This window comes from Chrysochloris asiatica, unplaced genomic scaffold (genome assembly GCF_000296735.1).
Source record: "Chrysochloris asiatica unplaced genomic scaffold, ChrAsi1.0 scaffold00287, whole genome shotgun sequence".
Lineage (NCBI taxonomy): Eukaryota > Metazoa > Chordata > Mammalia > Afrosoricida > Chrysochloridae > Chrysochloris > Chrysochloris asiatica.
The window spans coordinates 2,002,134-2,024,347 of NW_006408805.1; the positions used below are offsets into that span (position 1 = coordinate 2,002,134).

Below are 22,214 nucleotides of genomic sequence, written 5' to 3' on the forward strand. Positions count from 1 at the left end.
ACCCTCACAAAAGCCACTGATGCTTTGATAAAATGGGAGCCTCATCAAGGGTTTGGCTAGAATAGATGCTTTCACAGTAGTGTCTACCTTTGGAAGAATCAGCATTTTTCCTTCTGGCAGATGATTGTGTACAAGCCGTCTCCTAGATTACGAATGAGGCCCTTTCCTGCGTCTGTCTTTAATCTGTAGGTAACTCTGCATGAGGTGCATGTGGTTCTTACCTAGCCTTACTTTTGTGCAAGGCTCAAAGCCTTTTCAGTGATTGAAAAGCTGCATGTGCAGCAAATGAAGGCAACTGAGATGAAGAATTTGTAGTGAGTAGTGGTTGGTTCCTGGTGTGGTGCTGTAGGCCTGCAGTTCAAACCCACCAGGTGCTCCACAGAAACCCTATACAGGGTCCTTATGCAAATTTACATAACATTAAAGGACAAGGAAAAGTTGTCAGAGTCGGACTTAGTAACCTAGGGACTGCCTCTTTTATTATATAGGACAGGCAAGGTTTTATTCAGCTGGTTTCAATACGTTTGTTGTTGAAATGAATGTCATTATTCCCCCATTGTGTACTTTTGTGCAAGAACTAAAAAATATAACGCACACTCTTATACCTACCATCCAGCTTAAGCAATAAAATCTTACAATCCTCAGTGCTCCCTTTGTGCCCGTATATTCTCCCTCCTTCCCTGACCAGAAATCACTGATATTTTGAATACTGAACTGAAGCTTTTCTGTTATTTTATTACATATATGTTATTGTTAAGTGCCTTCGAGTCGGTTCTGACCCATAGTGACCTTGTCTAGTGTCTCCAAGGAGCAGCTGGTGAGCTTGAACTGTTGACCTTACACTTCAAACCGACTTTGCAGTCTAGTACATTAACCCCCAGCACCACACCAGGACTCCACTACATTATACATGCATCCCTAAAATACATAGTTTAGCCTTATGTAGTTTATTTTATACTTTATATAAATAGTATTGTTTTTATATTCTGCAAATTCCTTTTTTCCCCACCATATGTTTGACATTTATCAATGTTGATGTGGGTACCAGTTAATTCACTTTCATTCTGTTACATAAATATACTACCATTTAGTCAGATGTTCTTCTACAAAGGGACATTTCAGTTTCCAGATTTGTGTCTTTAAAAAGAATGTGTTTATGAACACTTTTGTACGTTTCTATGAGTAAGAGCGTATCTAGGATTTAGTCTAGATGTGAGACAGCTTAAGCGTAGCAACGGTTGTTGAGGTTGGCTCAGGACTGAGCAGTGTTCAGTTCTGTTGTGCACTGTGTTGCTATGAGTCAGAACCGACTGGATGACACCTAGCAATAACAACAATAAGGGGGCAGCTGGGTAGTAAACACACTACATCTTCAATTTTGCTGAATATGTCACCTTTTCTTCCAAATTGGTTGTGCCAATTTATGTTCATATCATTTGCGTAAAAAGTTCTTGCTTTTTCATGTTCTTGACAACACTTAGAATAATCAGATATTAAATGTGATACTGTTCTGTTAGGTACAAACAAGAATCTTATTATATTTTTTCCTTTTTACATTTTTAATGAAAAATTCTCTATCATATACTGAGGGAGGGAAGTCTGATAAATTCCCATATAACTATCACTCAGCTTCAACAATTACCAACTCGTAGCTATAATTTTTTCCAATAACTCTACCATTCTCCCCAGAATTTGAAGCTAATCCCAGGTATAATTTTATTCCAAAATATTTAAGCATATATCCTGTGGGTTAATGCACTGGACTGCAAAGTTAGTTTGAAACACAAGGTCGGTAGTTCAAGCTCACTAGCTGCTCCTCAGAAACCCTATGCGGGGTCGCTATCTGTCAGAAATACTCGATGACACTTAACAACAATAATATGTATATGGTTAGATTTTTACAAAAAAGTATACGACCACAATATGAGGTGCTTCAAAAAATTCATCAAAAATGGAATTGGGGGGGTGGAGGGGGAAGTGGAGGGGGCGGGTATCTAGGATATACCCTTTGGTTGGTGGATGATGCATGGAGGGGATTGGAACCATGGCAATGAGATGATATACTATGGAATGAATGTAAAACTAGAGTTCTCGCATGTAAACTATCATATAATTCAGAATTAAACATTAAAAAAAAAAAGATAGATACAGCATTGGAAACAATTCAAAATCTACAGAAAGAGGTCCAAATGATTAATAATAGAATATCAGAAATGGACAATATACTGAAAGGGCAAAAGAGTAGACTTGAAGAGATAGAAACCAGAACTAGTGAGAGAGAAGATAAATCTCTCAACACTACTAAGATAGAAGAGCAAGGATAAAAAAATCTAAAGAAGGCCTAAGATTCATGTTGGGCAACATGAAGAGGAATAACTTAAGAATTATCGGCATTCCAGACCAGGAAGAATCACACAAGTCCACAGACAAGATAGTTGAAGAACTTCTGGAAGAAAATTTCCCTAACATCCTGAAAAGAGAAAAGATAAGCATTCAAAAAGCTCAACGAATCCCAGATAGGATAGATCCCAAAAGACAATCACTAAGACATATCAAGCTCTCCAAAATCAAAGATAAGGAGAGAATCTGGAAAGCAGCTAGAGAAAAGAGAAGTGTAATATACAAAGGCAAGCAAATCAGATTAAGCTCGGATTTCTCAACAGAAACCATGCAGGCAAGAAGGCAATGGGGAGACATATATAAAACTCTGAAAGAAAAAAAACTCCCACCCAAGAATCCTCTATCCAGCAAAGCTGTCAATCAAATATGATGGTGTAATCAAAACATTCCAGGATAAACAGAAGCTAAGGGATTTTGCCAAAGCCAACCCTGCTATGAGAAACATCCTAAAGGAAGTTCTGTGGACTGAGAACCAAGAAAACCAGACAACAACCAGAGAATGATGTAACTGGCAGCATCAACCTGAACTCAGTTGACAAATGGAGTCAAGAACAGAATAAAATTATAAGAACAGAGGATCTGGGAGGTCAGTCTATGATCAAAACAATTACAATGTGAAAGAAGGTAAACACAGAGGAACAGAGATCCAGGTGGATTACAAGATAAAACAGATTGTCTTAAATGGAGGGAAGAGTAAATGGAATATAAACTAATCAGAACAGTGGGGTTGGGATGGGAGGCTTACTTTGGGTGTGTTGGGGAGGGCAATATAAGAAGGGGGAGGAGGCAGAAGAACAAGATAGACAGGGAAACACTGAGACAGGTTGGCATGGCCTAAGTGGGACAGAGGTAAATAGTGATGCATGTTCAACCTTGGAACAACAGGGCTCTGTGATATGGTGATCTTGGCATAGCTTGAAGAGGGAAAATAATACTAAAATGCTTGACTGTCTTATGAATATTGGTTTCTCTTGCCTACTATTGTAAAATAGACAATTGAGTGGTATAGAAAGGAATGTGGGGAAACATAATTACAGAAAACTTGTAAACCCGTCTTCAGCCTATGACTGATTGGAATACCTAAAAGGGGTTCTAGAACTTGAACAGTGAAATAGGCCTCTGGCAAACCCTTTGCAGAGTATAGGACCTTAGGTGGAATCCTGAGTCCCATCCAGAACCTTCTGAGGTGGGACATTCCCACTAGCAAGGACAAGCAGACCAGCCTGGAACAGCTAGGGCAACAGAAGATACATCTTCAAAGAAAGATCATCAGGAAAACCCATAACAAAAATGTCAGTAAGGTACTACAAGAATAAGCAAGCTGTTCGTCAGGAAGCCATCAAGGCAAGCAATCAAGTTCCTTCAGGACAAACTCCCCTCTAAAACTGAGACTCAAAGGGAACACATGAATAGGCATGTAAGCTTACTGACAACCACAATAGTCTACTGGTGAGTGGAAGAGGGAGAAAGGCAGCAATGAAGAAATGGGCTGAATTCAACCACAGTCCATTGACTCCTGTTGACCTGGAGATGAGAGAAGAGGAAGGGCTGGTTGATCCAAAGTGTGGTGAGACCTGAGGACACTTGAGCCTATGGACGAGGACACAGCCACAGAAGGCTAGAGCTGAGAGTGAAGCATCCAGCGTATATGAAATGAGAGGAGATGCACAAAATCACCCAAACTTGCAGATAACACCCATTTGACCTAGCCTCAATGGCTTGATAATCAGAACTCGACTAGAGGAAGATTACCAAAAAAAGACTTTTTTGATAAAGGAAACAGGGGTAACTTGCTACAATTTGATGAACCTGACCTATACTCATGGCAGTAGTAACTCTAAATACCAACAGAGAGGGAAGGAGTTTTCACATCAAGTATCAATGCTAACCCCTCTGTACACAGGGTATATAGGGACGGGCAATTTAGACAATGGCTACCTAAAATGAGGTGGCAATAAAGGCACGAAGTGACTGGCTTGCAAGTTTTCAAGAGGGAGTTTAGTTTAAGAATATGGGGGAGAAGAAAGAGCCCCCACTGAATAGTTTTCATCTTGTCTAGATGGTGAAAAAAGATGGGTTTGGTGAAAAGAGATGGGGATAAGATTCGTATGATTCAATACTGAGTAAGTGTTATCATGACTAATTGCGATAGTCACAATTGTAAAGGTAGAAGTTTTGTGACAAAAACAGGGGAGTGGTTAATCTTACAGTCCAGATACAGAAGACCCTAGGAACATCAAGAGAGACGCGCACAAGCAGAATGCAGGACGTTATCCAGAGAAGCAGCGATGCCAGAGACAGAGTCATGGAGTCAAGGAGATGGGGTCATGGAGAGGGGGAGCAGCTGTGGACTGTAGATTCATGGGAAGAGAGGGACTAAGAGCTGGTGGCCAGGAGGCAGACTTGCAGAATGTGCCCTTTGGAAGTATAAATTATTATATATGCCTGAGTGGTTTTTTGTTGTTGTTGTTTTGTTTTTATAAATAACTAAAGTGAATAGAGAGAAATACTGTTAACTGATGGTACGTGGAGGGGATTATAATCATTGTACTGAAACAAGGTGTATGATTTGTTGAATGTAAAACTAATGATCTGCCCTGAAATCTTCCACTCAATCCACAATTAAAACCTTAAAAAAAAAAAAAAAAAGGAACACAGAGACATCAAAAATAAAATAAAAAAAGAGGAAAAGCAGAAAGATTTAGTAAACATAAAAAAAAAATGGAATTAAAATAGAGCTTTTCCATGAACTTTTTGAACCTCCCTCGTATGAGTGTTATCTTTTGAAGAAAAGTGTTGTTTAAAATTTAACTATGTACCACCAGTGCTACTTATTTTTAAATTTTTAAAATAAATTTTTAACCTAAGGTTTTGTAGTCCGTGCTTTGTGTGGCACTGTAGGATGCACTGGATTGCTAACCACAGAGCTGGCGGTTCAAACCCACCAGCCATTCCTTGGAAACCCTATATAGGTTCACCATGAGTCAGAACTGACTGGATGGCATTTAACAACTTAACATTGTACTTGTAAGGATCCCTGGTAGTGCAGTGGCTAAAGTGCTTAGCTGTGAACCAAAAGTCAGTGGTTTGAAGCTACCAGCCGCTCTGCCTGAGAAAGAACCCACCAGTCGCAGTCTGCTTCTGTAAAGGTTTACAGCCTTGGTGTCCCTGTGGGCCACTTCTACTCTGTGCTATAGAGCCACTATGAGTCCGAAAATTGATCAATGGCACACAACATTGAAGGCTTGAATGCTTATATAATATTGCTTTCAAGTAATGACCTTCTATTACACCATTATCTAATAGGATTGTCTGTGATGATGGTCATGTTCTACAACTGTGCTGTTTAATGAGCACCTCAGATGTGGTAACCGAGGAAGTGAATTTCTTATTTAATTTTACTTTAAATAGTCACTTATGGCTGGCAGCTATCATAATGGACAGCACAGAGCCTTCAAATGCTTTCAAACAACATAATCATCAACAGATAAGTGCTTCTCAAACCAAGCCAAGCTATGTAGTGCCTACCTTAAAGATTTTTTACAGCTGAGGCAGCAGTAAAGACATCAAATGACATATTGCACTGGGCAAATCTTGTTGCTAAAGGCCTCTTTGTTAAAGAGTGAAGATGTCAGTTTCAGGACTATGGTGTGCCTAATGCAAGCCATGGTATTTTTAGTAGTCTTAATATATTTAGTTGGACAGTGAATATAACTGAAGAAGAATCAATACATTTGAATAATAATGTTGATGAAGACTATTGAAAGTACTGTACACTGCCAGAAGAATAAACAAATCTATCTAGGAAGAAGTACAGATAGAAAATTCCTTAGAAGCAAGGATGCTGAAACTTCATCTCTTGTACTTTGTACATGTTCTCAGGAGGGACCAGTCCTAGAGAAGGACATCATGCTTGGTAAACCTGATGGTCAACAAAAAACAGGAAACCCCCCAATATGATGGATTGATACAGTAGAAGTAACAATGGGCTCAAACAACAATTGTGAGGATGGCGCATAATGAGTAGTGTTTCATTCTATTGTGTGCATAGGGTCGCTATGAACCCGAACTGACTCAACACCACCTAATCCCGAAAGTTTCATTTCATACCTCTCCCTCTTGCTCTGTTTTTCAGCCACACTTGTCTTTCGTGTTTTGAAAATACACCAAACTCATTTATGCTTCAGGGACTTCAGCATCTCATGTTTACTCTGATTGTACTACATTTTCCTGATCTCATATGGCTGGTTCCCAATCACCTTATTTAAAGTGTTCCCTACTGCCAGATGATCACATTATCCTCATTTACTCTATTTATAGCATTTAATCATCTAAAATTATCTTATTTGTTTACTTCATTCCACTGTCACTTGAATATTAATTCTGTGAAAGTAGAGCCCTCCTCTGTCTTGTTCAACAGGACCAGTAATACGTGGCATGTAGAAAACAAGCCTAGAGGCTAAGTGACTTAACCCAAGGCAGCACAGCTAGTTAGGGGAAATGAACAAGCCAGAAATAACAGTCACAAAAGAAACTTAAAATGGCAAAAAAAAAAAACCCACTTTGACATGAAGAAGAAAAAAATTCCTGATAGATGAATCATATTTATGTTGCATACCACATTCAGGGAGGAGCTCTGGTAGTGTAGTGGTTTTGAGTCGGGCTGCTAACCTCAAGGTCAGTGGTTCCGAGGGAGAAAGATGAGGCTTTCTGCTCCCGTAAAGATTTACAGCTTCAAAAACTCTGTGCAGGGTCGCTATGAGTCGGAACTGACTCCACGGCACATAACCATTACCACCAGCACATTCATGGGCAGCGCAGCTGGTTCACCTGCAAAGTGGATACACAAGCCTTCAGTCCAAAAGTAAAGTCAGCATTGTAAATGGTATTTGCCTCTGCCACTTACCTTTCCTTAACTTTACAGTGCACAAAGGTGCCGAATCTATGAAGGAAGAAGTTAATCATGATGAAATGTCTGTAAAATAAAAATGGAAATGGTTAAAATGTTCTATATAAAAAACCAACCAAGAAATAAAATAAGCTCAATAGATTTGTTCAGAATGATTTTTTTCATAGTAACTAATTCTGATTAAAAATGTTAGTGTGTTGTTTTCTGAGAAGTCATCAAGTCCCTTTAGGACAAACCCCCTTCCAAGACTGAAATACAAAGGGAACATATGAGCAGGCATGTAAGCTTGCTGGTGACCATGTTGGTCTACTGGTGAGTGGAAGAGGGGGAAAGGTATCAATGAAGATATGGGCTGAGTTCACCCACGTTCCATAGACTTCCATTGAACTGGAGATGAGAGAGAGAAGAAGAAAGACTGGTTGCTCTGAAGTGTGGTGAGACATCAGGACTCCTGAGGCCATGGACAAGGGCATAGCCATGGAGGGCTAGAGCTCAGAGTAAAGCACAAGAACGCCCAAACTTGCAGATAGTACCCATTTGACCTAGCTTTCATGGCTTGATGATCAGAACTCGACTAGAGGAAGATTAAAACTTTTTTTTTTTTTGATAAAAGGAAATAAGTGTAAATTGCTACAGTTTTATGAACTTGACTTATACTTACGGATGTAGTAGTTCAAAATTCACATCAAGTATCAATCCTGTCCCCTCTGTATACAGTGTTGATAGGCACGAGCAACTTAGACATTGGCTACCTAAAATGAGAGAGTGAAAAAGGCACGAAGTGACTGGCTTACAAGTTTTTAAGAAGGAGTTTAAGAGTGAGTGGGGGGGAAGGTAAAGTCCCCACTGAATAGTTTTCATCTTGTCTAGTTAGGGCTGGTGAAAAGATATGGGATAAGATTCTTATGATTCAATAGTGAGTAACTGTTACCATCACTAATTGCTACTGTCACAACTGTAAAGGTAGAAGTTCTGTAACAAAAAAGGGGGAGTAGTTAATCTCACAGTCTAGGCACAGAGGACTCTAGGGAAAAGAGCATGAGTGGAATGTGGGACCCTATTCAGAGAAGCAGCAACACCAGAGATGGCAGCAGATTTGAGGACGTGGAGAGCTAGAGCAACTGAGGACTCTACACTCAATGGAAAGAGAAAGACTGCTGGTGGCCAGGAGGCAGGCTTACAGAATGTGCCCTTTGGTTGTTTAAATTATTATCTATTCCTGAGTGTTTTAGTGTATATCCCCCACAAAACAACAACAACAGAGAGAATGGAAGCAAATAATGTTGAATGATGATGCACAGAGGAGATTGTAATCACTGTAATTAAACGATGGTGTAAGAACAATGTTCTCCCATGTAAACTAGCACTCAATTCACAATAATAACTTACAGTCCTACTGGCGCAATGGTTAAGTTCTTGGGTGCTAATTGAAGACCTGCGGATCTACTCCCATCTCCCATTTTCAGCCTAGGAAATCTCATGGGGCAGCTCTACTCTATCCTGTATGGTAGCTATGAATCCAGTAGGCGGTAGGAGGTATCCAACATGGCTAACCAAAAGTTTGGTGGTGGTTGTTAAGTGCTGTGGAGTCAGTTCCGACCCTTAGCGACCCTGTATAGGGTTTCCGAATAGCAGCTGGTGAGCTTGAACCGCCGACCTTGCAGTTCAGACAGCTTTGTAGAGTTCACCTATTTGGGGGTGCTTCAGAAAAAAGGTCTGGCAATCTATTTCTGGGGGTGGGGGTGGAGAATTCGCTATGGTGCGCAGTTCAACTCTGACACACAAGGGGTGGGCCAGGACTTGGAATCCATTCTATGGCGACTGGATCTAATTCAAACATGTATTAAGTGCCATCGGGTCGATTCCGACCCATAGTTACCCTGTATAGGGTTTCTGGATAGCAGCTAGTGAGCTCGAACCGCCAACCTTGCAGTTCAAACGGCTTTGCAGTCTGGCGCAAAGTGTTCCCATATCCATAAGGTCGAGACTTCTTTGCAACTCCTGCGGCGGCAGGGGGAGCCCGCCTCAAGATGGCAGAGCTACTGAGGTATCTCTAACATGTCTGTTCAGGGCTGCCTTACTTCTCCTTTTCTATTCTCCGCTAAGCATGGATCTCTGAGTCCGGGTGGCCAGCAAGAGGGGACTAGGTACAATTACTTGAACGAAAAGCGCTCAAACCTGCCAGCTCTCTAGAATCAGACATTGCGATTACGCTTCTTCCGGTGGAGCCCGCTAGGATTTGCGGGTTCTGACGTCGTGCACGTCGGGAGTTGTAGTAGCACGACGGCCCAGCGGTGCTCGTGTCTGCGCAGATGCACATCCCCTCTCCTGCAACATGGCCGATTCATCTCCTCAACCAACCAAGAGAAAGCGCGAATGGGATACGGGGGAGGCGGAAGGCTCCAGAACAGAACAAAAGGAAGCAGGCGTTGGGAATGGTACCTCTGCCCCTGTCTGCTTACCCTTCTCCGGTTTTAGAGTGCAAAAAGTGCTCAGGGAGTCCGCGCGGGACAAAATCATTTTCCTACATGGGAAGGTACCTTTGGGTTACCCGGGGGTGGGATCGGCGAAGGCGTGAACCAATCGTTTCTTCCGAGTCGGTTCTGCCTCTCCTCCATCTCAGCGTAAAAGTATCAATCACGCTGCTCTAGGGAGGCGAAATGCATCCCTTGACGGCGGCGGGGACAGCGGTGGGTGGCCTAGGGGAAAAGCTATCTGAAATAAGGAAATTAATTCACCTAGATTTAGTGTTTATAAATTCTCCTTAACTAAAAATAACAAGTAACGCTTGTAAAGTTGTATAACCCATAAACCATAAATAAGGAACCTGGGCCGTTTTGCTCATTCCTTCCGGGATAATGACTTCGACTAGGAGTGAAGATCCTACTTTTCAGACCTTCAGCTTTAATAGAGGAGCCTGTTTATTAAATTGGTAATCAATTCCATGAGGCAGTAGTGATTCCGTTGTAGAATTCTTCTCACTTTACTTACGGAAGACTTCCTAATCTGATCGCCTTATGTGCAGCCACCATCCATCCGTTTGTGCAGGCCTGAGTGTTACCTTGATGCTGAACAGGTGGAGAAAATTAACACAAACCATGGAGAAAATCCTGGCAATCTGCTTCCTGAAAAAAGTCAATGAAAAAACCTTGTGGATCACAATGGTCCCATCCAAATGGGGATGGTCATAGGCTGGTGCAGCCCCAGGCAGTTTGACATCATTGTACACAGTGTGGTTGTGCATGGGGTCATCGTGGGATGGGAGCAGACTCCACAGCTGCTAACAAGGAATTCCATGGAGTTGGTGCTGGACATGTCCAGGTGAAAAATTACTGTCCCTGCTCTGCAAGAGTGTGGAATGTCTCCAGGAACACATCAGTATAAACATGTACTCAGCTCTGAAGCAGGGTCTGAAGAGAGGTCTGCATTCATTGATACAAGGAGGGCAGATAGCTGGGTTCCCCAGAACACTTAGCAGTAACTCTCTCCTTTGAAAGTGGACCCTGGGCCCAGGCTTCCATGACTGCCCCTGTGTCATTTCCTTTATATAAAGTTCAGTCTCACCAGCTGCTCTTTGGAAACCCTGTAAGACAACACTTAACAACATCTGGTTCTCTTAGCCCCCACCTGTCTCTAATCTGCAGCAGCTGCTGAATAGTTTAGCCTTCTTGTTAGGAGTTAGTTGGGAGACCCAGATCTAACTTCTGTTCCAACACTGGTCATGTGACCTTGGGCATATTACTTAATCTCCAGAGCGCTCAGTTTCTTCATCTATAAAATGGAGAGAATTTGACAGAGACCTTGTAAGCTTAAAATAAGACACCTGAAAAGCTTTGCATCTTTTGGAAGAAAAGTGTGAGCAGTGTTGGATTACCCAATAAGCAAGGTAAACACAGACTTATCTGTGCTTATTTACTAATCTATAGGGAACAGTTTTACTTTTTTTTAACCACATCAAAGATTTTGCTTCTAGGTCTGGCTGGCATCTTCTCTCTCCCAATCCCACAGCATCTTCCTACAGAAAGCCTCTTTTCAGATTTAGAATCACTGACAGGGTCGGAGTACCCAGCAAGTGCTTACTTGATAATCTGTAGTGTGGTGAACCCTTTGAAATTGCTCCCTAGAGATTAGTTAAGTACCAATACACCTGTGTTAACCTTGCTTAGTGGGTAATCCTCCCCAGGGTGTGAGAGCAGCTACAGGCTTTGGTTTATGAGATGCTTTCTCTGGGAGAAGAAACATAGTATGAGTGCTACTGGAGAAACTACAGTGTTGGTTAGTCCCCAAGGACTTCTGCCTCTCCTCCCCTGCTGCTACTGAGGATGTCTATGCCCACAGGTGAATGAGGCCTCTGGGGACAGGGATGGAGAGGATGCCGTTGTGATCTTGGAGAAGACACCATTTCAGGTGGAGCAGGTGGCCCAGCTCCTGACGGGCAGCCCTGAACTCCAGTTGCAGTTCTCCAATGATATCTACAGCACCTATCGCCTGTTTCCTCCAAGGCAACTGAGTGGTAAGCAAGTGAGAGCAGAGGTGGTTGCACGTGGGGAAAGTGGGATGGTGGGAAATCAAGTGTGTTGACCAGGATTCTCCATAACTGATTTCTATGTTCTAGTGCAATAGTTGCCAGTGAAAGGAAGGAGGAATTATACTCTCTCCCCCCACCTCCTACCCAGGGACATTTGACAATATCCAGAGACGTTTTTGGTTGTCACAACTAGGGGTGAGGCGTGCTACTTGTAAGTAGAAACCAGGGATGCTGCTAACCATCTTACAATGCACAGAACAGCACCCACCACAAGCAATGTTACCAGAACATCTGGTATAGTATGTTTGGGGGAGAGGAGATTCTTATTATTTTTCTAGCCACCATTCTAGTATTTTACATGTATTTAATCCTGAAAATAGCCCTGTGTGTTAACACTTTATAGGTGGGGAAAGTGAGGTTTTAAAAGGTTAAATTGTTGTTGTTGTTGTTAAGTGCCATCGAGTCAGTTCTGACCCATAGCGACCCTGTACAGGGTTTCCGAGGGTGTAAATCTTTACGGGAGTAGAAAGCCTCATCTTTCTCCCGCGGAGCGGCTGGTAGTTTCAAACTGCTGACCTTAAGGTTCGCAGCCCGATTCGTAACCACTACGCTACCACAGCTCCTTAGCCAGTCACAAATCACAGATACCAGTAGGTGGCAGAAAAACTAAGATCTTTCAGTGGACCAGGCACTGCAAAGATCAGTTACTTCCCAAAGGAACTCACTCTCTGGTAGGGGAGAGAAATAGTGTGATCAAGGGAAATGGATATGAGAACGGCAGGGATTCATGGCTTAAAAGAAAGAGGCTTATTTTTGGTTCTGTTTTAAAAAATTGTGGTAAATATGTAGGTAATATATATTGTTACTAATATGTGTATACAGATTTGCCATTTCAACAGTGACATTAATTACATTCATCATATTCAGCCATCGCTATTAAACATTCCCCAATTTTTCCATCACCTTTAACAGAAGCTCTTGTCCCTTAGCATTCTACCTTTCCCCCGTCACCCCCTACCCTTATTTAGCCAGTGTATGTTAAGTGCCACCAAGTCAGTTCTGACTCCTACCGACCAGTGAGCATCTGGTGGGTTTGAGCTGCCAACCTTGTGGCTCACAGACCAGGGCTGATCCTACAGCACCACACCAGTAGTCCTATTAGCCGTTGTTGTTGATGTGCCGTGGAGTCGGTTCCAACTCATAGTGACCCTGTATAGGGTTTCTAACGCTGTAAATCTTTACAGGAGCAGAAAGCCTCATCTTTCTCTCATAAAATGACTGGTAGTTTTGAACTGCTGACCTTGAGGTTAGCAGCCTGACTCATAACCATTACGCTACCAGAGTAACCAGTAATAAACCTTGCTATTTAAACACCTATTCTAGATGCTCCATATTGTTATTGTAAAGTGCCTTCGAGTTGGTGCCTACTCATAGTGACCTTGTATAGGGTTTCCAAGGAGTGGCTGGTGAATTTGAACCACTGACCTTACCATTCAGACTGACCTTGTGGTCAGTATATTATCCCACAGTGCCACACCAGGACTGAGATCATATAATATTGTTTTCTTTCGTGACTGATTTATTTGACTTAGCTTAACATTTTCAAGGTTCATCTGTGTTGTAGCATGTGTCAGAGGTGTTCTTTTTTGTTTGTTGGTTTTTAAATATATTTTTCGTTGTTAAGGATGTATACACAGCTGAACATGAATCAATGAAACATTTCTACATGTATAATTCAGAGGCATCGATTATGTTCTTCAAGTTTTGCAACCATTCTAACCCTAGTTTTTCCAACTTGTTCCTCCCTCATTAACATAAACGCTTGTCCCCTAAGTTTCCTATCTAACTTCATGAGTTAACTATTGTTAGTTTGACCTCATATAGATAGTTCTTAAAAGAAGGAAAGGGATTTAATTGCATGTTTCTTAAAGTTCATTAAGAAGATGACTATGCCATATCAAAGCCACACATGGTATATGTGTTTTTTTTCTAGTGGTTAAATTTATAGGCACCGTGGGGACTGGTTGACCTTAAAGATTACTTCCAACCAGGAAATTCTGGAATCTGTTTTGTAACACATGGTAGTATTGTAATATCCTCTTGTCTTTTTATTTGCCTTCTAGCACCAGGGTACACAGTGTGGCTTTACGGACATCCTACCACAGTTTTTTTTGGATAGATTTGAGTTTTCTGCCCCTCAGAAGAGTACAATTGTTATCCTTTGTATTTATATGTGCTCACTTGATGTGAAACAAGCAAACCTTTCACAACTGAAAGGAAAACAGCCTGGTCCTCTTTTGAAAGAGATTAATTGGTTCAAGTTGGCGGATGTGGACAACTGTGTTTACTTCCTGAGGACGTGACATTTAAACAAATGTATTCCCTCCGCACAGGGTGGGAGTAGCTTGACAAGCTGTGGTGGTCAAACATGGCTAACAGCAGCCACTAAACTGCAGGCCCTGGGGCCGCTTTCCTGCTGCCTCTCCTCTCCCTTGCCCTTCTCCAGTCCCTCTACCCATGCTCCACCCCCCACCATGGTCCAGAGGAGGGCCCTGTAGAATCTATGACCTTCCCTTTCTTTCTGTATTTTATTTCCATTTTAATGTGTTTCTGTGGCCACTGCCATCTCTTTGTATTTTTTAACATTTTGTTCCAGTATAAGAACTGAAAGAGTTAGTTTGTGACTCACCACAGTTCTTCTTCCTCATAAACACCCAAAGGTCTCCAGGCCTTCCCCTAGCACCACCACTTGGTGCTGGTGGTCTCAGCTGTTGGCACCTCTTTTTCAGGTCTCACTATCTTGGTAGCAAAAGTGTTAGCAGAGGTCTGGTGTAGCATTATACTTTTATTTTCCCTGTCCAAACTAGGCAGAGGGATTTACAGTAGTTGATAAATTCTGACCTATGGCAACTCTGTGTGTGTCAGAGTAGCATTGCACTCCATAGGGTTGTTTTTTTTAAATAAATATTTTATTGTGAATTGTGTGATAGTTTACATGGGAAAACATTAGTTTTACATTCATTCTATCATACATTGTTTCATTGCCATAGTTACCATCCATGCATCATCACCCAACCAAAGGGTATACCCTGCAAGCCTGCCCTCCCCACCCCCCCCACCCCCACAGTCCTCAGCACATAGACCCTTTCTCTCTCTTGATCTCAAATCCCCAGGCACTCCATCTCTTCTTGTCATCTTCTCTGCCTCCATCTCAGGCCTCACTACTTCTCTGGGTAGGGTCCTGCTCTCCGCTCTTTCCATTGATGGTCCTAGGGACCTCCGCTCTTAGACTGAAAAGTTAATCACTCCCTTCCTTGCTATAAAATGTCTACCTTTACATTTCCAACCCTCACAATCAGTCCTGATAACAATTATTCACTATTGCATCATAAGAGACCCTTCTGCACTTCATTTCATCAGCCTTTCCTGGACAGGCAGGATACTATACACTGGAGACTCTACCTTCCTCCACGCTGTTTGGATCTAGGTTCCCTCTTGAAAGCTTGTAAGCCAGTCACTTCTTACCTTTGTATCCCTCCCCCCATTTTGGGTAGTCAATGTTCAAGTTGCCCATCCCTATCCACTCTGTGTGGAGGGGGTGGGGATAGTTCATGGAGCCAGGATTTATTTCCTCTTTTGAGCTACTGCATTTATAGGTGTAGGTCAAGTTTATCAAATTGTATCAGATGACGCTTTTTTCCTCTTCTTTCTTCTTCAGGTTGAGCTTTGTTCATCCAGTCATTGAAGCCAGGTCAAGTAGGTATCATCTGCAAGTGTGGGTGTTCTTGCGTCTGTCTGCCCTCTTATTATCAGCTGGCTGCTTCGCTCTCCACTCTAGTCCTCTGTGGCTGTGTCATTGACTCTGAGCCCATGAGTCCCCAGGTCCTGCCTTGCTTCTGGCTGACCAGGTCTCCACCCGGGTTCACAGTAGTCGGCCGAACAATGTAGGGCTTAGCTCGCCACTTCATTGATGTTCTTTGGTCACTTCCCCTTATGGGTGATGAGCGTGGTTGCCAATCAGAGCGTGTATTTCCATTGTGTCTTAGTCATGGAAGAGGATTTGCACTGAGAGGACCCGACCACTTGCCTTGATGTCTCCTGGGCAAGCAACCTGTATGTTCTTGTGGTAACAGTCAGACTGCCCTTATTGTTTTGTATTTTTCCTGTAGATCCTTCTTTCAAGAGGTATCTTCTGGTTTTCTAGCTGCTCCAGGCAGGTCTGCTTGTCCTTTCAAGTGGAAAAGTTCCCGTCTCTGAAGATCTGGATGTGGTTCAGGCTTCCACCTATATAGTCTTATATAATGCAGAGGCTCCTCAGGAAACCTCCTTCACTGGACACATTGTAGCCCTATTTTAGGTATTCCAATCAGTTATAGGCAGAAGACAGACTTACAAGCTTTCTATGGTGATATTTCTGGCTATTCCTTTCTCTCTCCCTCCAGTGTCTGTTTTGTAATATTGTTGTTGTTGTTGTTGTTAAGTGCCATTGAGTCGGGTCCGACCCATAGCGACCCTGTACAGGGTTTCCGAGGGTGTAAATCTTTACGGGAGTAGAAAGCCTCATCTTTCTCCCGCGGAGTGACTGGTAGTTTCGAACCGCTGACCTTAAGGTTCGCAGCCCGATTCGTATAATGCACAGGAAACCAAGGTTCAAAAGACAGCCAAGTATCTTAAACATTATTCCCCCCTTTCCCCATTCCAACCATGCCTCAGTCTCTGTATCCCAGAGCCCTGTTGTTCTAAATCTGTGCCTACATCATTTTTTACCTCTGTCCCATTTAGCACATTCATACCTGTGTAATTGTTATCCCCATCTGCTCTGTTCTTCCATTCCCCTCTCCCTACTTGTATGTTGCCCCTCCTCCCCAACACCCAAACTATCCTTTGTCTATTTCCTGCCCTGTGCTCCACCTTCCCCTCCTGCCCCTAACCCTACCCCTATGCCCTAGCAACCAGCTAAGAATCCACTTTAGTGGGTTAGTATGGGTTCTTTTTCATAGTCTTTTACAGTAGTGGTCCTATGCAGTATTTTTCCTTTTGTGACTGACTAATTTCACTTAACATAATGTCTTTAAGGTTCATCCATGTTAGGAAGTGACATGCAGCTTCCTTGTCATTTTTCAAGGTAGCATAGTACTCCATTGTGTGTATGTACCACAGCTTGTTTATCCCTTCTTCAGTTGATGGGCACTTTGGCTGTCTCCATCTTTTTGCTATTGTAAATAGTGCAGCTGTGAATATTGGTGTGCATATATCTTTCCGTGTTGTGGCTTGTTTTTCTTGTGGGTAAATACCATCCATAGGGTTTTTAAACTGTGACCTCTGGAAGCAGACTGCTAGATCTTTATTTCCAAAGTACATCTGAGTGGGTTTGAAGCACCAACCTTTCTATTAGTCAAGCATTTAATGATTTGACCACTCAGGGAACGTCTTGGTGTGGTGTTGTGGGTTAATGTCCTGGACTGCAAAGTCAGTTTAAACTACAAAGTCAGCAGTTCAAACTCACCAGCTGCTCTTCGGAATCCCTGTATAGGGTTCCTATGAGTGAGAACCAACTCGACGGCACTTAACAATAATAAACAACCATCTAGGGATTCCTAGAATAATTGGCAAATTAATAAATTGCTTCAGGGCTCAGTCCCATTCTCTCTTCTTAGCTGTTCTTGCTGTTTTAGGTCAGGGATGGCAAACTCTTTCTGTAAAGTAAATGTCTTGAGCTTTGGAGGCCATCTGCATCATCTTATTTCTAACAGGCGTTTTAAAATGAAACAGACTCTTAGTGGTTTGGCCATTATTTGCATTCTAGCCATCATTTGTCAACCCCTGTTCTAGATTTTTACAGTGGGCCTTGCGAGAGCATGTTAGAAATGAAGAGTCTTAGGCCCCATCAGACTGCAGAATCAGAATTGTCATTTTAGTGAAATCCCAAGTGATTCAGAGACATGTTTAACTCTGATAACATGTGATATCTTTAGACATCATCTGTGTGCCATGCTCATATCTCCATCCTTGACCACGTGGAGGTCTCTAAAGTACTGCCAGCTCAGTATCCTTGTACCTTACTCAATTTGTATACTGAGCAAATAATCTGAGAAACTGGGTTATATGAAGAAGAATGTTACATCAAGATTGGAGGAAGACACATTATTAACCACCTGCAATATGCAGATGATACAACCTTGCTTACTGAAAGTGAAGAGGACTTAAATACTAATGAAGATCAAAGACTACAGCCTTCTTTATGGATTGTATCTCAATGTAAAAAAAATGAAAATCTGCACAATTGAAGTAACAAATAACATGATAAATGAAAAAAACATTGAAGCTGTCAAAGACTTCATTTTGCTTAGATCTATAATCAGCATTTAAGGAAGCAGCGGTCAAGAAATCAAATGAAGTATTGCATTAGGAAAATCTGCTGCATAAGACCTTCGTAAAGTGTTCAAAAGAAAATATATCAGTCTGAGGACTAAGGTGTCCCTGACCCAAATTGTGGTATTTTCAATAGCCTCATGTGTGTGTGGAAATTGGACAATGAATAAAAAAGACCCTAGAAGAATTATTGCATTTGAATTATGGTGTTGGCGAAGAATATTGAAAATACTAAGGACTGCTAGAAGAACAAGCCACGAGTTTGACCTCATGTTCCTCAATTACTCATCTGCCCCCGTGACTTTCTTTTCATTCATTGATCATGCCAGACTGCAGATATTTTTGCATTTGCTATTTGTATTGGAAAAAGTACAACCAGAATGCTTCTTGCAAGCGAGGATAGTGAGACTTTATCTCTCGTACATTGGACATACTGTCAGGAAGACCAGTCCCTAGAGAAAGACATTATGCTTAGAAAAGTGGAGGGGCAGGAAGAAAGAAGAAGACTACCAACAGAATGGATTGACACAGTGGCAGTAATAAGAGACTCAAACATAACAATTGTGATCATGGTGCAGTGTTTTGTTCTGTTGTCTGGAGGGTTGTTATGAGTCGGAAGCAATTCGATTCCACCTGACAACAAAAGGGTACTGCAGGCTTAACATAGTTCAAATGAAATGTTTTTGTTATGTTTTGTTTTTTAATTTTGGTGGGTGGGCAGGAGTAAAGAGTTAGGTTAGTACTATGGCTGGGTTCAGATAAGGCCTAGGACTAAACCCGAACTCGTGGTTTTCCCCCATTCCTTGAACCTCCACTTCCCCTCTGTCATCCATATGCTAGCTCTGTCATCCAGCCTGTTGCTCCAGTTAAAATTTAGTAAGTTCCTTTGGCTGGATCTCCAAAATAAAACTTGTCCCTGTCAACTACTGTCATCTGGAGTCCTCAGTAGCTGTCTTTCTGGTCCTTCTATTTCTTCCTCTCTCATCATTCTCTGTAGAGCAGGCAGGGTAATCATCTGAAAACACATCCCATCATGCACTTGCTGCACTTAAAGCCTTCCAGTAGCTTCCTGTTGTGCTTGGAGTTAAATTCAAGCTGTTGACCAATCCATGCAAGGTCTTACATGATTTTCTGACCTCATGTTCCTCAGTTACTCATCTGCCCCCATGACTTTCTTTTCATTCATTGATCATGCAAAACTGTTCAGATATTTTTGCATTTGCTGTTTCCTTTGACTGGAATACTCTTCCATGGCTCTTCACTTCGATAACTTTTTCTTATCATTCAGGTCTATCATTGGACATGAATTCCAATGCCCTTTTTCCTCAGATTTCCCAAGAAACCTAAATTAGGGACCCTGACACCAGTCACCTTCTGTTAAAATCACTGGTTAATTTATACCATTTTTTTCATTTTCTGTCATGGTCTCTTCAGGGTTTTGCTTGCTTCTTTATTGGCAGACTCCCTGAAGCAGAATATATGATTCAGCAAGAGCATCTGTTATTTTTCCTTAGGTCTACCTTTTTAAAAACTGTGGTAAATATATATGTAGCAAAATATTTGTCATTTCAGCATTTTTCACATGTGCAGGTAAATGGCATGGGTTGTGTTCATCATGTTGATCATCATTGTTTGTTTCCAGATTTTCCCATCACCCTTAGCAGAGCTCAGTGTCCCCTTCACAATGAGCCTCTTCCTCATCCTCCCTGGCCTGGTAACCGCTAATATACTTAGGCCTGTACTGATTTTATGTAAGTGGGATCATGTAGTATTTGCCTTTTTGTGACTGACTTATTTTACTCAATGTGTTTTCAAGGTCCATCATGTGGATAGTATACATCAGAACTTTATTTTTCCTTTTGGCTGAGTTGTTTTTTGGAAGGAAAAAAATATATACCTTATTCCATTCATGTACAAGAATGAGTTTTAAGTTTCAGAATTACTCTTTTTATTTTTTTTTAATAAATGTTTTATTGTGAATTATGTGATAGTTACATGGGAGAGCATTAGATTTACATTCATCCCATCGTATATCATTTCATTGCCATGGTTACAGTCCCCTCCATGCATCATGAACCAACCAAAGGGTATACCCTGTAAGCCTGCGCCCCCCCCCCCCCTTGCTCATCAGCACACAGCCCCTTTCCCTCTCTAGATCTCAAGTCCCCAGCTACTCCATCTTTCCATGTCATCATCTCTGCCTCCATCTCAGGCATCATTGCTTCTCTGGGTAGGGTCCCGCTCTCCGCTCTTCTTCATTGATAGTCCTCACGGCCCTCTGCTCCTAGGCTGAAAAGTTAATCACTCCCCTCCTTGCTATAAAATGTCCACCTTTACATTTCCAACCCTCACAATTAGTCCTGATAACAATTCTTCACTATTGCATCACAAGAGACCCATCTGCATTTCATTTCATCAGCTCCGCCTAGACAGATTGAATACTACTCACTGGAGATTCTACCTTCTTCCAGGACTTCTGGATCTAGGTTCCCTCTTGAAAGCTTGTAAGCCAGTCACTTCTTGCCTTTGTAGTGCCCCCCCCCCCCCCATTTTGGGTAGCCAATGTCCAAGTTGCCCATCCCTATCTACTCTTTGTGTGGAGGGGGTGGGAATGATTCTTGCAGTAAGGATTTGTGTCCTCTTTTGATCTACTACATCTATAGGTGTCGGTCAAGTTCATCAAATTGTATCAGATGATGCTTTTTTTCTCTTTTTTCTTCTGGTTGAGCTCTGATCATCCAGTCATTGAAGCCAGGTCAAGTGGGTACTGTCTGCAAGTGTGGGTGTTCTTGTGTCTATCCGCTGTCTTCTTATCAGCTGGATGCTTCACTCTCCACTCTAGTCCTCTGTGGCTGTGTCACTGACTCTGAGCCCATGAGTCCCCAGGTCTTGCCACACTGCTGGCTGACCAGATCTCCACCCAGGTTCACAGGAGTCTATTGAACATTGTAGGGCTTAGCTTGCCGCTTCATTGCAGTTTTTCCCTCACTTCCCCTTATGGGTGACATGCATGGTCGCCAATCAGAGAGTGTATTCCCTTTGAGTCTTATTCTTGGAAGAGGATTTGCACTGAGGGGACCCGACCACTTGCCTTGATGTTTCTTGGGCAAGCAACTTGCTTGTACTTGTAGTGACAGTTGGACTGCCTTTATTGTTTTGTATTTTTCCTGTAGGTCTTTCTTTCAAGAAACATCTTCTGTTTTTCTAGGTGCTCCAGGCTGGTCTGCTTGTCCTTTCAAGTGGAAATTTCCCATCTCTTAAGATCTGGATGTAATAGTCTTATGTAATGTCAGAATTACTCTTGAATTTTATCAATTTCAAATACATCCAGTGATTAAGAAAAATGTGTATACTTTGTCCCATCCACAATTATGAAATATGAGAGTTTGACACGTATGCCATATACTGTTTTTATTACAGGAATAGAAAAGTTCCCAGTATATGTGTGACTGAGAAAAATTATATACAGTTTTCCCCATCCATGATGTAGAATTGTTAAGACTTAAACTTTTTTTTTTTTTTAATTATGAATTGAGTGAAGGTTTACAAGTAGATAATCAGTTTTACATCCAACAAATTAGTTTCATTTCAGTGATGACAAAAAATATGGAATACTTCACAAATTTACATATCATTCTTGCACAGGGGCTATATTAATCTTCTCTGTATCATTCCAAATTTAGCATGGAGGAGGTTATGTGCTGTGGAATCTGTTCAGGATTTCCCTGTACAGGATTTCCGAGACTGTAAATCTTTACAGGAACAGAAAGCCTTATCTTTTTCCCACGGGACAGCTGATAGTTTCAAACAGCTTCCTCTGAGGTTAGCAGCCTGATTTATAACCACTATGCTACCAGAATTCTTCTATTTCATCTTCACGGACTCATTAACAACCTGTGATATGCAGATGATGCAACCTTGCTTGCTGAAAGTGAAGAGGACTTGAAACATTTACTTATGAAGATCAAAGAGCACAGCCTTCGATATGGATTACATCTCAATGTC

General features: G+C 41.9%; 1 protein-coding gene across 1 annotated transcript in view; it reads left to right on the forward strand.

Annotated features, from left to right (window-relative positions):
• Positions 1-9,644: 9,644 nt before the first annotated feature.
• The window catches only part of DCPS (decapping enzyme, scavenger), a 103,407-nt gene continuing 90,837 nt past the window's right edge, over positions 9,645-22,214 (forward strand). The window contains exons 1-2 of the mRNA XM_006874574.1: positions 9,645-9,845; positions 11,648-11,822. Of these exons, the coding sequence (XP_006874636.1) occupies positions 9,645-9,845; positions 11,648-11,822 (376 nt within the window). The remainder of the gene's footprint in view (positions 9,846-11,647; positions 11,823-22,214) is intronic.